This window comes from Trachurus japonicus, chromosome 3 (genome assembly GCF_045865225.1).
Source record: "Trachurus japonicus isolate A0001 chromosome 3, Traja_1.0".
Classification (NCBI taxonomy): domain Eukaryota; kingdom Metazoa; phylum Chordata; class Actinopteri; order Carangiformes; family Carangidae; genus Trachurus; species Trachurus japonicus.
The window spans coordinates 33,096,730-33,116,408 of record NC_140909.1 but is presented as its reverse complement, the minus strand read 5'-3'; the positions used below and the strand labels follow the sequence as shown (position 1 = coordinate 33,116,408).

The 19,679-nt window shown below is 44.5% G+C and overlaps 1 protein-coding gene across 13 annotated transcripts in view; it reads right to left on the bottom strand.

The window, feature by feature from the left end:
- The window catches only part of nav2a (neuron navigator 2a), a 253,595-nt gene that overhangs the window by 13,417 nt on the left and 220,499 nt on the right, over positions 1-19,679 (bottom strand). For 7 of the 13 annotated variants that reach the window (XM_085771114.1, XM_085771084.1, XM_085771091.1 and 4 more), the window contains 14 exons: positions 18,527-18,845; positions 16,569-17,292; positions 15,208-15,421; positions 12,832-13,106; positions 12,046-12,111; positions 11,212-11,256; positions 10,501-10,661; positions 9,467-9,649; positions 6,750-6,802; positions 3,919-3,942; positions 3,454-3,528; positions 1,637-1,720; positions 1,416-1,539; positions 421-599 (listed from right to left, as the gene is read on the bottom strand). In XM_085771114.1, coding sequence (XP_085627240.1) covers positions 421-599; positions 1,416-1,539; positions 1,637-1,720; positions 3,454-3,528; positions 3,919-3,942; positions 6,750-6,802; positions 9,467-9,649; positions 10,501-10,661; positions 11,212-11,256; positions 12,046-12,111; positions 12,832-13,106; positions 15,208-15,421; positions 16,569-17,292; positions 18,527-18,845 — 2,526 coding nt within the window. The remainder of the gene's footprint in view (positions 1-420; positions 600-1,415; positions 1,540-1,636; positions 1,721-3,453; positions 3,529-3,918; positions 3,943-6,749; positions 6,803-9,466; positions 9,650-10,500; positions 10,662-11,211; positions 11,257-12,045; positions 12,112-12,831; positions 13,107-15,207; positions 15,422-16,568; positions 17,293-18,526; positions 18,846-19,679) is intronic. The other 6 variants (XM_085771099.1, XM_085771157.1, XM_085771183.1 and 3 more) reach the window with 2 other exon arrangements.

The window sequence follows — 19,679 nt, the reverse complement described above, 5'->3', positions numbered from 1 at the left end:
GTTGTATGATCACAAGTGAAACGCAATGAATGAGCTGACAGTTGGACTACACACTATCCAGTGAGCACTGAGCTGGTTATTTGCAGGTAAAGAGACGACTATTACAGGAAAAGCAAACACGTTTCTCTTTTCTTTCTTTTTTTTTGACCTGCAATTCACCAAATCAGTCACATCAGGACTTCATACTGAACAGGAAGAGACTATGGAAATCCAATATGTATTCACCTTTTCTCCAGTGAATGGCGCCTGAGGGGGCAGAAACCCAAACATGTCACACCAGCACACACATGCAAATACAAAAAGAGACAAAGACTAACACAACAAACCAACAGGCGTGCTTGTTGCCCTTTTTTTTTATAACTTATCACAATCTCAAAATCAAGTCCGTCACACCTCATTTTTAATTCTCTTTCATCTTACCCAGTTCTTCTTGTTCTTCTTCTTGTTCTTGGCGTCAGTGTCCAGATTGGAGCCCACACTTGAATGGCTGGTTGCGCTGGCGACGCTGCTGACGCTGTCGGAGGAGTGCTGCCTCCTGATGCGCAGATCCGGCTGCTGCTGCTGCTGCTGTTGCTGCTGTGGGCTGCCGTTACTGCCGGCTGAGGAGAGACAGGCACATGTTTGTCTATGTATCAGGCTGGAATACAGTCCGTCCTTTTAGAGGTTTATAGAGGTTTTCCTTTGACTACAGATTCTGCAGTGCAAATTCTGTAATTACCTACAGAAGTGCAGATAATCCCATAAGAGTTAGAAAACTTTCTTTCCATTTGACAAAATGAAATCCTTGTTGCATCAATGACTCTTTTTTATCAATCAAACGTTTGGCTCTAAATGTTGGCCTTAAAGATCCCATATTATACTCTTTTTACTCAATTTCACTCAGCTGTCAGATGTCCAACTAAACTGCATTTGAAATGTATTGCCCCAAACTGATCCGTGGTCCTGAATGTCGGCTGTCTAAAAGTCGCTCAAATGAGCTCCACTGAGAACAAGCTGTTTCTGTGCCTGCACCTTTAAGTAACATGGTTACTGTACACGGCAAAGATTATTACCACTTTTTGACTTAAAATTGGTCGGTATTTCATCAATATAGCTCAGGAGTTTCTTGCTGTACACTGCAGCCATAGAAATAGACGTGGTAGGCGTTTTATGGCGCTGAGGGGCCGGCCTCACTCCCGTCGTGACATCACCACAGGAGCTGAGTCTGAACAGCCTGTATGAGCACCGTTTTACCAGTCGATGCAGGACCCGTTTGCTTTCCTCATTCTAGGAGTTGGTAGGCTCAGGGAGGATCAGTTTATGTATGTAGAGACCAGAAAAAACCTGTTTTTCATAATATGGGACCTTTAAAATTCAAATGACAAAAATTCTAATATCCTTTTCCTTGTGTAGTTTTGCCCATGTTTGGTCTGTACCTGTCCTGTCTCCTTTGGGTACGAGTTCAGGTGTGTTGATGACTCCGTTGATGGCGGCCTGAGCCACGGCGTTCTGCTTCTTCAGCAGCTCGATGGTCTTCCTCAGCTCGTTCAGCTCCGAGTCCTGTGTGGAGAAAATGACCAGAGGATCAGGTCGGCCACAGGGAGCGTGAATGCGCACTTTGATTGATGTGTTGGGGGAGGGGGAGGGCTGCTCTCACCTTCTGCTCTGCTGTCAGAGTGAGACTCTTCAGTCTAATGGTCATGTTGCCCAGACTCTGTTCAAACGCTGCCACCAGGTGAGCCTGCAGGAGAAACAGACAGGTTGTGGATGTAAAATGTGGTCGATGCATAAAGATGCTGAAAATGTCTCCTTTAAATTTTGTCTTTCACCAAGACAATACCCTCATTCCAACTCATAATGACAGTAAAACAGTTTCCTCATGAACCTCTTCCACACTGACAGGAACTGATCCTGAATCTCTGAAGCTACCAGAGCTTACTGGATCGCTAATGACCACATGAATGTGGACTGAACTTGTTGAAGAGCATGAGGAGTGAAGACGTCTTCAATGGGCTGTAATGACTTCGCCTTGAGCTGAGAACATGAGACAGTCGAGTGCATCTGACTGGACATGAAGAGAAAAAAAAACTTGCCTCAAGCTTGGCACAGAAACCCCAACATGATGTCAGTGGAAGGATCTTCATACCGAAATGAAAACATAACCAAACCCCAATAATCGTAGAGTAGAAATAATAATAACATCCTGTGATAAATGATCACACCCCTGTGTGATCGGTCACACACTGAAGCCAAGCTCTTACATCATCTTCACCAAAAACTGTCGGGTCCTTGAGCAGTCCTGAGGACGGCATGAAGTCATCACCATCTTCTGACCACAGGCTGAGGCTGATTTTCATGTCCTAGCTTGATTTGATGGATTTCTGGCTGAGCTTGTGTAAGATAAAACTGACTCGGTCACAAAGAGATACCAACACGAGGCGTCAGACGAGGTTTGGGAGCAAGTGCTGCTGATTTTGCAGGTTTAAACAAACCAGTTCATCTAGCGAGCATGGTGATCCATCACTGTGCTGCATTGGCCTTTGTGCCGCAGATAGAAATGATGTGCTGCTGACTGATGTGGGATTCAAGTCTTAGATTCTCGGCCTCGGGGGCCTTCGAGGTGTGTTGAGATAATTCATCAACTGTCTGCGGCGAGTAATCAAATATTTGAACATAAAACCCACCACCCACCCCCAGCTACCAATCCCCACTCTTCTGTATCTGTGTTTGTCTTTCAACGCTGGCACCGCTCCCTCCTTGTACCCGGGCGTCATTAGCTGTGAATCTTGAGTCCACATCTGGGACAGTCCCTCAGCCGTGTGCAGAGACTTGAGTCCCTGCTGTAATCTAACACCTCTGCCTTCGCTCCATATCTCTAATCCACAGCCGAACCACCGGCGTGCTCTGACTCAGACAGCAGATTACGAGCGAAGCGTGGTGAGACTTGTGCAATACAGAAGCCGGGGTTAGCAGAAAGGATCGTGTCTGGAGACGCTCAGAGAGATTTTCTGATGCCTCTGCCAGATGTAAAATTACACCTTCGTCTGAATAAAGTGCTCTGCTCAGTATCCGATGAACATTTGGGAAATGTTCAGGAGGTTGTGATTGCTCAAGTTTCTCTGAGTGGAGATGGTTGCTTGCCAAAATATTTTGTATTTACACCAATCAGGTTGATCACATAGAGTTTCCCTAGAAATTTTAAATAGTTGGTATACTCAATTAGTTTCAAACTGGGGATTTCTGTATCTTTCAGTTCCTCTCTAAAAAAACATAATCAAAAATAGATTGGGATTTGCTCCTGAGACACTATATCTAACTGATAAATGTCATTTAAAATCAGATTCATATATTGTTTAATTGTGCAATAATTCACTATGGTGATATTTGATAAACACTACAAAACAATATACATGTCCAAAGAAGTTTCTTTAGAAGTGTGTGTGTGTGTTTGTTTGTCTGAGTGCTTGCTCTTACGTTGGCGCTCAGCTGTGTCGTCAGGGCGGAAACCTTTTCCTGGGAGGCATCCAGCTCCCGGCGCAGCTTGCGGATCTGCAGACGTAAAAGAAAGCACCACATCAAAAAGCGCCTGAGATAAAAGCATACAGTATGTAGTGGCTCCATAAAGGCGTTCAATAGCTAACACACACACACACATATGCACGCACAAATGCTGCAGCGACAAACGAGGGAGGCTCCCAGATCTGAGCTGCGATATGTTCAGATTAAGAGATGAACGGATGCAGCGGATGCATAAAAGACGACATTCAGGTGAACACAGGTGTTGGGAGAGGAACAAGAGCCTGTTACAGGGTCACTCACAATACAGTTACACGTGTAACTGGATACAACTGTGAAAACAACTCCGTGTTCCAACACGTCCGGCCACTGCACACAGAAAATTAAAGAGGGCAGAAGTGCTGTGGGCGGGTTGACACTTACCTCCGACTGAGACTTCTCCTCGTTCTGTAAAAACAAACATCAGAAGAAGAGAAAATCATTACAGGACAAACTGACTGAATCCTGACATGCTTCAAGAAAAAAAACAAGAGCAGTTCAAGCTGCAGGGGTGTGTGTCAGTCTGCACATGTACCAGCTTTTTTGATTTATTAGCTGAGCTTCATAAACTGTGCAGGAGATTGTCTGGTGTAATGTGTCTGGAAAGCAGAGATGTCCTCCTGAAGGCATTTCACTGAGACATCCGAGTGTGTGTGTGTGTGTGTGTGTGCGAGTCCCATTGTGTTTCACGGACGCCACAGAGGACAATAGTAAGAAAAGACATACAGAGAGCACGCTAAACAAATGCTCGCACGAACCCAATGCAACGCACCCTCCTCCTCCTCCTCCCCCTGCCGCTGATCACCAAAACAGTGAAACACGCAACACCCACATTTACATGTGAGCAGGCTGCAACCGTTTCTCTGAACAGATCCGCTGATGGTGAAGTTTACGGTCTGAAATTCTGGTGTCAGATCATTTGAAGCATTTAACATGCAGTATTTATTATTTGGTGTCAAAAAATGCAGCAAAACAACAAACTATCAATTCATTGAAGCCATAATGTTTGTTTTTTTATGGAGATATTTTGAATTTCATGTTCAGAATTGACATTATGAAAGATATTTTTGCACATCTGGCTCATTTATTATTGCACAACTGTTGATTACTAAGTATTAATATAATTTAAAAGGACTGGCAGTTTTCAAAACGTTTTTCTTTCATTTATTTTTAGGACATTTTTAATCTTTTCTTAAATGTTAAGGTTTGTTTTGAGGCCTGAATGCAGCAATTGTGTGATAGTTAATGATTTTTCTTGTGGCTCCACCCACAAACCACTCATCATAATCATAAACAGGCTTCAACAGCATAATGTGTCTGTGCATGTATAGCTGTGGCGAGAGTGGATGGATCACAAAGTGTCATTTATCCGCACATCTGTCTCCACACCCAAACAGAGCTGTCAGTCTTGCGCACACACATGACCAGCTGATCCTAAACACACAAACACGGCAGCCCGTCCGTCTTGGAGACACAGACAAAACACAGAGATCTCACACTGATGCAAAATCCCAGAGCAGCTTCACAAACAGAGACAGAGCCAGGAGCTATGGACATCATCGTAGCAGCAAAGGGGGTTTTTGGTGGAAAGACCGAGCGGTGAGGAAAATGAACAGAAGGAAAAGTAAACGCAAACTTGGCTGAGGCCGAGATGGATTTCATTGTGTTGATGTGGAATTTCAAAACATTAGATTAGTTTTACAGATAGAAGCATCTGAGACTCCAGCTTCAGCCTGACAAGCCACAGCCATAGAGCCATACATACAGTCATCTGCTAATGTATGCTCTGTGTAATTATACCTTTGACTTGCAGCTGTAATTAACTCCAACAGGGCACAGAAAAACAAACAGAATGAAGCACTCCTGCCCCGTCACAGCCCTCCTCTCCCCCCCTGTCCCTACCGTTTGCTGCCAGGACGTGACGGTGCCCGTCAGGGATAAAGTCGCCATCATTTTGCCTCCACTCTCTGATTTCAAACCTCTGATTCTCTGACTCAAAGGACCAGCCGGAGCCGAGCGGGGGATACAGTGTCTGAGAGTTGAACTGCTACACCTGCACAGGTGAGTAAACCAGCCCACAGAGGGAGGAGGGGCTATGCTATGTGACTGCCCACAGTGTGTGTGTGTGTGCTTCGGAGCTGTGTCTGTGTGTCTGCAGACAGGCGTTTCTCTCAACAGTCAGACAGTCTGGATGGACGAGACAGTAAATGTGTGAAGGCACATTTGCCAACTTCAAATCCTCAATATAGTAATTGATAATCCGACAGGTAGAAGGAGAAACTGGCTGCTCTGTTCTGAACCTGAGAAAACTCACTGGTAAAACTTTCTAAAATGACACGTGTTTGTTCAGACGCCCCAAAAATATTCAGACTGTTTACAACACACATTTTGTCTAGAATAATTACACAGAGCCAGACCAATTTATATTCCTGCTTTTTAGGCTGAACAAATGTTGATATTTTAAAGGAGAGTTGTTTTCGAGGCAAATGCAGAGACTGCTTGCTGAAAAACTGCCCCCAACGGAAATGTGCATCAGCGGTTTTGCATGAATTTACCACAAAAACAACTCTGTCTCGTAACGTTCCGTTATTTTCTCATAGCATGGTGAATGTGCAGGTCACAACTTGTCTGTGAGAGCGTTTCGGAGTTGTTGGATTGTGTATTTGATGAGTTTGATGAGGGAAACCAAGAAATCCCATTAGCCTCCGTAGCGTAGCTCTGAGCAGCTCGCGGCTCTGCTCCGCCGTTCTAAAAATAGCTTGCACCGACAATTAAAGGTAACGAACCTACTCCTAAAACTATAGGGATTATGGCAATGGGCCTATTTGCCAAAATTTTGAACTATCCTTTTAAGTTAAAAAATACGCACATTTGTTATTTAATAGTGACTTAAACATTTTCATAATTGTTTTCAGTCCCTTTTAACTTTATTAGACAGTCTACATTTGTGGAACTAAGCCAAAGACGTTGCAGTGACGTTCTCTGTGCCCTAATCACCGTGACACCAGGAAGTTGTTTGTTATCCAATAAATTTGGTTATTAAAAGGTTGTGACCCTAATTTGTCATAAAGGGTATATATAATATTTACCAGTCCTCCCTAGTGGAGAAACTACGTAATGTTCCTAAATGTTATGGTTAGTATGCATTGAAAATTAAATTATATTACATCATGTACGTATTTACCCCTAATTATGTGTTGGTTTGACCAACTCACCGTAGAGTAGATGGAGGAGGTGCTGGAGACCAGAGACAGGGATGATCCATGGACTGAGGAGACAGAAGTAAAAGTGTGGATTAGAAAGTACATCTGTAAACACAACAGTACTATAATTACCAGCAGACCCCCCACAGAAGCCACCCACCCTGCTTCACCCCACAACTGTTCCTCCCAGCGCTCCCACCTGCCCCACGTCCCGTGGCTTTGCAGTCATAAAAAGACTTTAAAAAACTACGCTCTGCAGTTGCTGTTGCGCTGTGGTGCAACTAATGACAGCCTGAGCAATTCTGTGCTAATGACTCAGCCGCTAATCATACATCAGAGGCCAAGACACAACGCCGGCACTGTTTCCCGCCTGGGAGCAGATCAGAGAGGAGATCAGGAGCGTGAAGTCATCGGCTGCACCGAGAGGTCGGGGCTGATCTCAGCAGATTGGTTTAGTTACCTCACGGGGAGCAGACGAGACTTTAATGAGGGACTCGCTCTTTTATTCTAATTTGGTTGAGACAGGAACGTGCAGACGGAGCCACATGAAAGGCAGAATTCGCGTCTCCCACTGTCGACTCATTGTCATTGTTTCAAGACCTGACTGGACCAGAGCTGCAGGCTGCGATTGATTCCCCAGCACAAAGTAAAGATAAAGCAGGAGGTCTCTTTCTGTTTATTCTCATGCTTGATTAATGCTTGGGAGTTGTGCAAGAGTATAAACCTCCCCCCACAGTGACTTCAACTGTGCTGTGTGGGAACAGAAAGTAAGAACAAATGCAAACACTGTTAATCTCTTTAAAGATTATGTTCATTTACCTCTCAGTTTGAGTTGTAGATTATAAATTGTGTCTCTCAGCAAATGTGGTTTTCTCAGACATGAGAGCTAAGTGGGAGGGTTTGTGGGCAGAGTATGAGGTGACAGTGTGTAGTGGTGTTGCTCTCCATCAGGACAAAGTGTTGGGTGGATGATGTGACTTTTGTCCTGTCAATCTAACAACGGTCGGGTAACTCTACCCTTAAGGAACACACACATGTTCACACAAATGGCATGTACACACACACACACAGATGCAGGCACAGAGAGAGGGAGAGAAAGTTATGTTGGAAGTTTCTTGTATGTCATCACCTCTCTCTCTCACGCCTCTCACTGTGATCCCTGTAATTATCTCCTCAACTGAAAGGGAAGACTGACTTGTGAGGCTGGGAAACGCGGCGACACGGATACGACTGGGCCCAGTGGGGGAGGGGCGCAATAATAATAACTCTGAGTTTGTGTTACTGTGCGTTCGGCGTGTGGTGCGTGTACATCTGTATAAACGCTTTAAAATATCAAGGTTGAACTGGCATTTCCTTGAGCCACATGTCCTGAAACAAACACCTGTTATTAAAATTAAAGTCTCTGGTGATTTGATGGTGTGCTCTGAGCTCAGGTGTGAATGCACTCAAGACACATTGACGGCACTTTTAAGATGAACATTTGAGGCTGGCCTGGGTCATATATTGATGTCTTCTTCCAGGTTCAACATTTATAGTTTTTCCTGTACACAGATTTGGCTAAATTAACTAACCAACTATTGATACTGTAGCTGTTTCCTATTTAATCAACTTTAACAGACATGATTAGACAATTACGGTGCTCAGTGGCCATCATCATTATCATCATCATCTTCATCATCTTCTGTCTTGGCTGGAAAACTTTCCAGAATATCCAACTTTGATAATAAATAAATATATTTAATGTAATATTTTCCTGGATGTACCATTAATTTGTATTTGTGCATTTGCTTATTCTTACAGTATGAACTGCCCAGTCTTGTAGCAGTGATTTGAAACACCTTTCCTATACGCTTTATATGTTGACTCTTTATTCTGAAGAAAGCAGCATGAATCAGAATCTGGTTAAGAGAAGAAAAAAAACCCCACTGAGCTCTCCAACAGGTGTCTGAATTTCCCAGGTTTCCTAAAGAACACGCACACAGCTGATTCCCCTAAGGGGAGCCAGTTTCAGTGTCACTGGGTTTGATCTCCAAGTCTTTGTCCGTCTCTTATGTTGCAACTCTGCAGGGCAAAAACTACCTTCACATTTGTGATTTTCATCTGTGACGCTTCAGTTATTCATCAACTGTCAGGAAAAGTGACTTTATTTGCAAACATTTGTTGTGGCTGCATTATGAAGTGGTTGAATGTTTACACTGTGCTTCACTGAAATGCAAGTTCACTGCCAAAATCCCAGAGCTTTTTAAAGCTGGATTTTTCCATCAAGAGAACGTAGCACAACACGTTCCTCTCCCTCTCCCGGTCTAAATCAAAGCTCTGTGTTTCTATGGCTCTGAGGATTGAGCAGACTCCAATGGAGAGAGCTCTTCTGAGCAGGGAGTCTGCCTGCTGGTGGGAAAACCACTGCTGGGTACTTTTCCCAATAAACAAGCTTATGAAAAAAACAAAGTCACACAAAAGCTGATTATGGATTTCTAAGGGGATAGAGAGCTTTTCTTGGAGGAGCGGCTGTAATCCCTGTTAATGTTCTCTAAACAAATGGAATAATAACTCTTTTGGCACGGGGATGTGGAATAAGGAAGGGAAGGCTTCAGCGTTCCGGAGAGACGGGGCCACGCAGGTCTCGGAAAAGGATTACACCTGATTACATATTTCACCAAAGGTCTTAAGAAAACATGGCCGAGACTCACACCAGGCTCATCATCCATCCGCTTTTTGTCTCCTCTTACCTTCCTCGAAGCCGTCCCTGAAGGAGCCTGAGCGACTCATGGTGCGAGTCTTCTCGTCGAGAGACATGCAGGAGTTTCTCAGTCGATTGTCGCCGCAGGGGTCATAGGAGCCGTCCTGATTGGTCAGGCTGTTGTTGCGCAGGCCAGCGAGGTTGATCTGAGCTCCTGAGGTCGGGCTGGATGCTGTTGATGTGAAATGGGAAATGATTGATTAGCTACAAGCAAGGACAACTTTCATCAGCGATGTCGTCTAGTATTTTTTTTTTTTTTTTTAAGTATATTTTTTTGGCTTTTCATGCCTTTATTCGATATAGTATTTTATTAATAGTTCAGTCTATAAATATTGAAGATGACATCTTCAATTTGCTTGTTCTGTGCAAAGTGTCCAAAAGTCAAAGATATACATTTTACAGCCATATAGCTCAGAAAAGCAGCAAGTCTTCACATTTGAGAAACTAGAACTAAAGAATATTTGAAATTCTTCCTGGATAAATAACTGACATTTGTTTTGTTTCTCTTAAAGGGATAGTTCAGAATATGTTGAACGGCGGAGCAGAGCCGCGAGCTGCTCACAGCTACACTACGGAGGCTAATGGGATTTCTTGGTTTCCCTCATCAAACTAATTAAATACACAATCCAACAACTCCAAAACGCTCTTGTGGACAAGAGCGTTTGCACATTCACAAAGTTATGAGATAATAACGGAACGTTACTGTAGGATAAAGATTATAAAGGTAACAAACCTACTCCTAAAACTATAGGGATTATGGCAATGGGCCAATTTGCCAAAATGTTGAACTATCCCTTTGAAATGACCCAGTAATGGTTTTTATGCTCTTGATGGTTTTAACTGTTTGAAATGCATTGATTTGACTGATTTCATATTTCTGCTGTTGCAAAGCACTTTGTAACTTACTTTTGCAATTACAGATACTGTTTCCATAGACCTGAGTTTGCCTAAGGCCACAAAGAAATACTAAATCCTGGGTATATAAATGTGTAGTGCTGTGTTTTGGTCATGTGTGGGGCGTACCGAGCTGGCCGAAGTTGAAGCGAGTGCCGGAGGGGGAGGTGAGGCTGGAGCCGGGGGAGAATGGGGAGTTACTGGCTGACTCCTGCAACCCGCTGGTGGAGTGGGAGCGCAGCCAATCGCGGCTCTCCTCATGGCCTCTCAGCTGTGGAGATGGGCCATACCTACAAGAAGTAAAAGAGGAGGTTAGAGTGGAGGTGAGGACAGAAAGAGAACAGTTCTTCATTTTTACAGGACAAGTTGATCTGGATTCTGATTTTTCAGACATTTTATAATCAAAGAGGAGGATTTTTTTCTCTACTGCAGCCAGATTAGTAGCTGGGATCTAAACATTGGATGAATCAGATGCTGAAACAAGAAATCACCACAGCGTGAACACAGATTGATTCTCAGCTGTGAGCAACACAAACTGGGGGAAAAAGCAGAACAGAAGCCAAAGAAAATCTGACCCCAGGCATCGAACCCGCTACAGCGTAACACAGTGACAGCTCTGTACAACGACAAGGTGACATGCCTCTTCACAGAAGCACAACACAACAACACAAGTGCCAAACAAAAACACCATAAAGCTTTTTTTTTTTTAAAGCGTGAGCACAACAAGCTTCGAAGAAGTGAATGTAGACGCAGAAAAAAAAGGGAAACTAATAATCAGACGACAATTTGGTGAACCAGTGTGCAAAAGTTCAACATGTCCAGCAGGAAGTGAATAAGTACCTGAGTCCCTTCTTAGGCAGAGTGTTTCTACCACAGTGTGGCCCGCTGTGGGAGAGAAACACTTCAGAGGAGCAAAGAAAAGGAAGCAAGGAGGCAAAGAAACATGTGGCTGCACCACTCAAAGGCTAACTAATACTAATAATATATCTTTTTTTATTCACAAACTTATTCACTGCAATAAATCTCTATCTTGCATTTTTATTTATTTATATTACATTCAGTTCTAAAACTTAAATAAAACATTTTCTTAAAAGAAATAAGGCAACTGTAGTAAAATAAAGAAACAGACATTTGATCACTGATTATAGAAAATGCCTAAAACATGTGTCTAATCAAACTGAATAATTATTTTAAGAATAATAATTTCCAGTGCTAAAAATAGGACTTTTACAGCTAAGAATAGCAAAACATTTCCTTAAGATGGAGATTTTTGCAGCACATACTCCACAATAAACATCCTAAGCTCTAAATCTGCACATACAGTATAAACTCTACCACAAGGTGGCAGTGTGTCACAGTCAAAACAGACTAGAGTGAACCTCTAAACAAAGGCACTGGAGCTGCGGGCATCCACACAGACACGGCCTCTCGTTCGCACTCTGTCATTCACACAGGAGCGAGAGGTCCTAAAAATAACCACTAACTACCACACAGAGCAAAAACACGTACACAAACACACAAAAAAAGACACAAAGTACAGCAACAAGCCGACACACAGAGCTACCCTCTGTGGTCCTCTGTGATTGCTTTGTGTGTGGCAGCAGGTGGTGGTTTAGTAGGAACCTCCACAGCTGTTTCACCAGGGAGCCTAACACTGCACACAGGTGCATTTACCTGTCCTGTTTCCGAGGTAGCGTGTTTCGGCTGAATATAGGGCTAGCGGAGGGGGAGGAGAGGGGACTGATGGACGACAGGAAGGAAAACAAACACAGACACAGAGAGAGAAGGTTTTAGAGAATAAAGTGGAAGAGGAAATCCTTCAGAGCTGCGAGATTCTTCACCAATGCTGTTAATAAGAAAACTCTGCGGAGGAGGAGGAGGAGGAGGGTGATGTCATGGCCCTCAAAGCTTCGACTCCAGATGCTATTAAGTTTCCTCCGAGACATTCCTGTCACATTACACAGTCAACCTGTCAGGATGGAATCTGCGACAATGACCACAATTACTGTATAACAGACCGAGGACGCCGAGGGGATTTGGTTCCCGCGCTGGAGCGCAGACGGAACGGCAAACAAGAGGCGACACCTCGCCGTGACGAATGCTTTGAGCATCACCTCGGTTCTGGATCCGTTAAAAGGAATTAACGTCAGAACTCAGAACTGGGCAGGATTTCAACACAGTCAGAGAGAGAAGCGTTTAGATGCTTTACCTGAGTGACAAAAAACATTCAAAATCTTACTAAATCAAAAATACAGATGTTTTAGCAGTGAAATGCACTTCAAAAACATCTGTTAATTACTTCAGGCAACTTTTGGAAAGTCAGAAGTCCTTAACAGACTGTGAAAAGGACATGGAAAGATAACTGTATAACTGACTAAAGAAGGAAAGCTGACATTGGAAAACAAATGACGACACTTCCAAAAAAAAACAAAAAAACTCAACACCTCTGTGTGTCCTCACCTCTCAGACATGCCGGTCTTGACGCTGCCGGCGCGGCCCAGTGCAGACAGAGTGTCCTCCTTGTGGGCGCCGTGGCCGGCGCTGCCCAGGCTCATGTCAATAGACTCGCTGCTGGTGTGCATGCTGCTGACGGAGGGGTAGCCCACGCTGCCCGCCCCGCCGTGCCCGCCCAGCGTGCTCTCCCTGCTCTGAGCCGAGGAGCTGCTGAAGGTGGTGCCCCACGTCAGGCTGTTGGAGGGCCCAGTAGAGGAGTAGACGGAGCCGGGGCTGGAGGCCTGTGGACCGGTGGAGAGGGTGTTCAGAACAATTAGTTACTTCATCACTGAAGCAAAGGTCATTTCTAAAAAGTGAAAATGTAAATTTTCCTCTCACTATAATACAGCGGTTCCCAACCTTTTTTGGCTCGTGACCATTTTGACAATTTCTGGCGACCCCATGTGATTGTGGCCGTCATTAAAGATGCTCAATTTATATTTGAGAAAGTGAAAGTATAGAATACAGTTGTTTCAGATTGTGTGCGGTGTTTTTATTTATTTTTATCAGTAATTTCATTAAAAAATTTTTTTATCAATTACTAGACATTTCAGGCGACCCCATTTGAATTCCAGGTGACTCCACATGGGGTCCCGACCCCAAGGTTGAAAAACACTGCTATAATAACTCTGTAATATCATAAAACTGTAATTCTTACTTCATGCTGCCACGAGCGCTTTGCACCTTATTGACTACAAACAAACAAACCAGCACTTTATCTAAGCACATTTCTACTTTGCACTTTACATCAGGCCCCTTGGATTGTCATTTGGTGTTTTGTTTCCTTACAATGTTATAATAACTCTGTATTTTTTTATCTTTTGTTATCTGTACCTCATGCTTTCAGAGTTCTTTGCATTTCAATTGCTACAATAGTATAATTCTACAAACAAACCAGCACTTTACCTATAAGCACATCAACATCGCATTTTACATCAGAAGTAGCCTGTTGGAATGTCTATCTATGCTCTATGCATTGTTTATGTTGTATCAATGTTATATATGACTATTTTGTATTGTATTGGGGTCCGGGATGTCTGAATTTGTGTTCTATGTAATAGACTACAGATAGAAATTAGCTCTCTGCTAAATCTGACACATCTTTACATTCTTTTGTTTAATGTCTGTGTACACTGTCCATAAACATAGTAAAATAAAAAGGTTTTGGACTGTTGGACCATGGGCTGTGTGGTATTTTTCACTATTTTTTGACTTTCCGCCAATCACGATCAAGGAAAAAGACATTGATAGATTTATCAGTGATGTCACACAATCATCGGCTGATTTATTACCCTTGAGTGTGATGGTCCGATTGCTTTGAAACAACTGACTGTTCACACTGTTTGTAAAGAACACTGCCCGCTGTGTCACTTTATGATTCATAACACGTCTGAAAAAGCTTCATGAATCATGTGAGAACATGATGGAGGGTTCAAGACGGAGCACGCTCGCGTCTTAATGCCCTGCGTCGGCATGTAGCCTACAGTTTGTCAAAGAGGAGTCTACACTGTCCGTCTTGTGCTTCTAGGGAAGTTTGTTGCATTAGTCAGGTGAGAAGAAAATGATCCTTGTGTCATCACTCTGCAAACACCTCCCCACATCCCACACAAACACTTGCTTAATTGTCTCTAAGCTCTCGGGCACACAATCATTTTAAATCTTAAAAGCAAACTTAACCGGCTGGTTTGACGCTCGACCGCAAACCATTCAGCTGACGCGAAGACAGTAGCTCTAAGGATTAAAAGTGGTGAGTCAGTTCTGTGGAGGACGCGTACTGTGACATGAGGTGACATGAAATGAAAAGTAATCAGTATGCTGATAAATATCTGCACCAGATTTCATCACAATGTCTCTCGACTCTGAACCGCAAATACCAACCTCACTGCTGAATGAAATAACCAGTCAGCAGGTTTTTCTTCCGCTGGGCACAATAAAAATATCTGCAGAAAAAAGTTTATTGCAATCCTTCCAATAGCTGTTGAGATATTTCAGTCTGGACCAAAGTGGTGGACTGAGTGACAGACCGACACTGTCATAACACGGTTAAAAGGAACTTGCATACAAGTCCAAAATAAACACACACACAAAAAAAAAAAAAAAACGCTTTCTCTCTTTTCATGCTAAGTAGTGGGTGGTGGGCAGTTAGAGAATGTGTGCAGTGTGACAAATGAATAAGCGGCTGCTCCTGGGTCACAGATCTAAAAATAAACCAGACTACTTTACTTTAGCTTTAGTTTAAAGCACACGTTTTTATCTTACAGTTTGCAGAGAAGAATAACACATTAATACTCTCCCAGGATCATTTCTCTTCCCTTTTTCCATTAACACACCGATAACCCTCACCTGCTCGCTGCCCAGCGTCCCCATCCCCGTTCCCAGCGCTCTGCCTCCATACAGCGGGCTGCTGGTCTCGCTGTCTCCTCCTCCCAGCCCCGCATCGGGGGACTCCAGCACCGTGGCCACGTGGTTCATGGTGGCGTGGGGGTTGGAGATAACGGTGGAGTTCTTCATGTTTTCAGCTGTGGTGACCGGTTTACTGGGCTTCCCACCAAACAACCTGAGGAAAAAATCACAGAGTGTTGAAAGAGTAAATGAGAGGCCAAATGGGGGGGCAGCACACATTTAAACATTTACAACAAATTATAACATTTCTGACATTGTGACACATCACATAATCCATTCATGAAGGGAAGTATAAACAAAGAAGAAGAGGTGGATTATCTGTGAAAGCCATTTGGACCTCTAAAAGAGCACTCGGTCTTTTAAATGTAATAAAAGACTGTCAACATAAATTTCTTTGTGAACCCATGTTTCCTTGTGAGTGAGTGGAAAAAATGAATCTGATGTTAGGATAAGAAATGTAGGAGGGGGGGGGGGGTCACTGAAATCATTAGCTCCGGGGAGTTAGAATATTAGCAGTAAATTTAACAACACATTTCATGTAAATATTCATGACTGTTCTGGATCAAAGCGCTGAGCAGAGTGTGTTTGCCACTGGTGTTTTTCTGTACTCTGCATGGAACAAGAAAGAGAGCAGTGGGCCTGCAGCAGTCACTGAAGGTAGAGTCAGTGCTCACATCTGACTCAAGGCCAGCCCAACACAGACACACACACACACACACACACACACACACACACACACACACACACAAAGAACTCCCCCTTGGTTCTCTGCTAATCCAGAGTTAGAGTTAAATGGCAGGCTGTGATGACTGCAGCCGTGGTGGGCGATAATGGCAGCACACAGCCTCTTTGAAGAGTTATCACTCCCTCACATTAATGAGGGCAGAGCGCTGAGGTAAGACTCAGCTCCCATTACCCTGCTCCACCCCCCCCTTCCCCCCCTGCACCACCACCACCACCAAGGCTGAGGCTTGGCAGCTGATCAGCCCAGCTCAAGGCCTGCATTCACCATGGCCTGATTTAACCTCACTAAGTGTGTGTGTGTGCGCAACAAGTCCACACGTGTGATCCTTACTCACCATTTCTTATCATTTACTGTGACCACGTGATTACTGTCTTTTATAATGGTCTTCTGTACATGTGTCTGTGCTTTATGTGGGTAAAATCAAGCCCATACAAGAAAAGAGCCACTCAGCATGGCTCATCTGGTAGCCGTCACTATGTCTACAGGATTACTGACATTATAAATGGTGTTCTGTAAGTGTGTGTGTTTGTGTGTGTGTGTGTGTGTTTGTGCTCACCTGCGTAGTGTAGGTGAAGAAACCTGCTGTCTTCCTGTCAGAGGAACAGTCGCTGCTCCTCCGCCCTGCATTGAGACTCCGCTCCTCAGGTTGTCAATTTCAGAGACGCCCTTCTCCCGATCTGTCTGATTGGCCAGCAGGCCTCCTACGCCGTTGCCCTTGGCGATGCTGATGGAGTTTTTACCATGAGAGGTGACCGAGAGCACGGCGGCCTCGATGCTGCTGGTGGACGAGCGGTTTCCGTTGCGGGCGGCGGCTCCTGAGCGACTCGGCCTGGGCAGGCTGCGGTACTGCAGAGTGGAGCGGGCGCTCATGGGGAGGAAGCCGTCGTCGTGGTGACCCAGAGCCGACCCTCCGTCCTGACCTCCGGCCTTGAGACCTCCAGCCAGTGAGCGCGCGCCAGATTTGGGCATCTTCCCCAGAGTGGCTGAACCGCTGGTGATGGTGGCGCCGCTGGCCGTGACCATGGTTACCATCCCGTGGCCCTGCTTCTTGAAGCCGAAGGTGCTGGTCGGGGTGCGCGAGGTGAGCGAATGCGTCCCGGAGTGGGGGTCTGAGACGGTGTGCGTGAGGGCGTTTGTTGTAGGCGTGCGGCCGCTGGAGATGGAATGCTTCTTGGCCTCGTCACCGCTGCTGCGCCCCGCATCTGAGGGCGAACGGTGAAGGCCATTAGAACGAGGAGAGACGCGTCCTTTCTCTGACACCTTGACATCATCTGTCTTTCCTGCAGGTCACACAGAAGGAGACATCAGCAGGGTGGCTGGGTAATTTCATAAGGTAAACTAGAAATTATTTTATATTTATACTGTAATGTAGTTTAAAGCATTTTGTGTGAGTTCAAATATTAAAGTCCCCCTGAGGAGGGACTTTAAAATTTGTAAAAATGCTCTGCTATGACTATTTTTTGATTAAAGGGACAACGAGGAGTTTCTATTTGGTTATAAAAAAGTCTCACGTTAATGTGGATGAATCTGCGTTACCCACACTTGTTAATGGGCCCATTTTCAATAAATATATCGTTTTGTCTCTATCGTTATTTTGTTATTATTAGTGGTGGCGGAAATGCTGGGCGAGCCGACCAGCCTTTCCTTACTTTCGGTTTCGTGGCGAGCCATGAGAATAACGCCGCTGAGTCGCCGTTTATGGTCGGAACTACGACGGTATCTGATCGTCTTTGAACCTCTGACTTTAATTATTGATGAATGAAAACATGAGTCTGTCTTGCGCCGGTCAAATAATTTCACGGTGCGCACGGAGGCTCATAAATGTAGTGTGAAAACACTTCACTTTTCCAAAACTCCTCGTTGTCCCTTTAATATTGCCTTCCCACAAAAAAGTTGTTCAAAAAACTCTCAAAGAGGCTAAAAACATGTCTACTATTCCTCCCTCATTGAAAAATCCCAGTTCTATGAATATTCATGAGTATGTAAATACTTCAGGGCTTGCACCCGCCCACCGCCACCGGGTTGCTTGGTAAAGTCGGTGCGCATCAGCGGAGGCAGGGGAGACGGGAGGGCGATATCAAAACATGAGGCTCGCACTGAGATTCTAACCGTGGTCTCCCGCATTTAAAGCAGCAGTAACGCCTCTCGGCCACGTCAACCGATGACACTGTTATTGAACATGTAGCTGTATAAGTAGATGTGAAGTGTCACCATCACAGTGAACAACAGATGAGATGCAAAAAAAATTAACGACATTGGTTGCTAGGGATTCTGATGTACTAAACCTGACTGGGTGCTGAAAAACTGAATCTAACTTTATCAGTCTTTGGCTTTGAAACTGCATTTTCAAAATGCTCAGTTATGGCGTGCATTGCGACTTCGCTGCTGAAATGTCTTGTAGCAGAATTCAAACACTACACTGACATGTTAATAATTTCAAAAAATCAATTTTTTGTTTAGGGGGTCTTTAAGTATGGAGACAAAGAGTGAAAACATTAGCCAGTTGTCCTTTACCTGAACTGTGGGTCTTGAGGCTGATGGAGCCCGTGGAGCCCGTGCTACTGGTGCTTTTAGTTCGGGGGGATGTCACCCCGACCTGAGTGCTCATGCCTCTCCTCCAAGAGCCTGTGTGCGACACAGAGGGGGTCTTTCTCCCTGAGCCGCCCTTGTCGGACTCATCAGAGATGTCGGAGGGGTTCCGGCGGCTCCACTTGGAGCCTGTCTCCATCCTGACCCCGCTGTCTGACCCGCCGTCTGGCCTCTTCACCTCGTCTCCTGACCAGGCCTGGTGCAACGCGGTGGAGGCCGAGTGCTTCTCTGCATCCGTCACAGGCTGGGAACACACGCACACACGCACACACACACACAGAGACACACACACACAGATTTATTACTGCTGAAGAAAGCGTCTTTTATGAGACACTGCCAAGTGGTTCCAAGTAGCACTCCAGTTTACGACCGCAGTCATCCTGCTGGGTAATCCTACCAGCATCCTCACCGCCGTCACCTGGGCAGTTTGTCAGGAGGCCGTTTGACCACATTAGAAAGAACTACGCTGGTTGTGACGTCGCTGTTTTAGTGACTGCACCACGATGCCTGAGCAAAAACAACTTCTCCTAGTGCAACGTGACAAGATTCTCATGTTTTTTAAGAAAAACTAAGAAAGACACTTTCAAGATCTCAGTCTTTTAGGTATTTGAATAATAAACATCATAATGTGGGAGATATTTCCTCTTCAAAGTTACAGTATGTTAGGTGTTTTTATACACTGATAATTGCAAGCCCTCTCTAAGCAACAGGAATAACATTAAAGCATTTCTGTTGTGTGTTAACAACATACCTGATGCTGTTCCTGGATATTTAGCTACTTGGGCATGGACTACATCAATATTTTTCTTTTCATCCTTCAAATAAGTTTATACTGGCAAAGTGAAGAAACAGCGGTGGTGTCTGCAGCTGAGTGTTATGAATGTGTTTAAAGGAAATGTATCCTACTGCTTCACTTAGAACTTCATTGAACTTTTTGTGAAGATTTTGCTGTTTTAAACAAAAGTGTAACATGACTAGTCTCCCCCCACACAGCCTTTAGTTACCGGTAACTATCACAGTAAATTACAGCTGTTTAGGGGATGACGACTGCTTTCGGGTTCTGCAGTCGTCCAGGCAA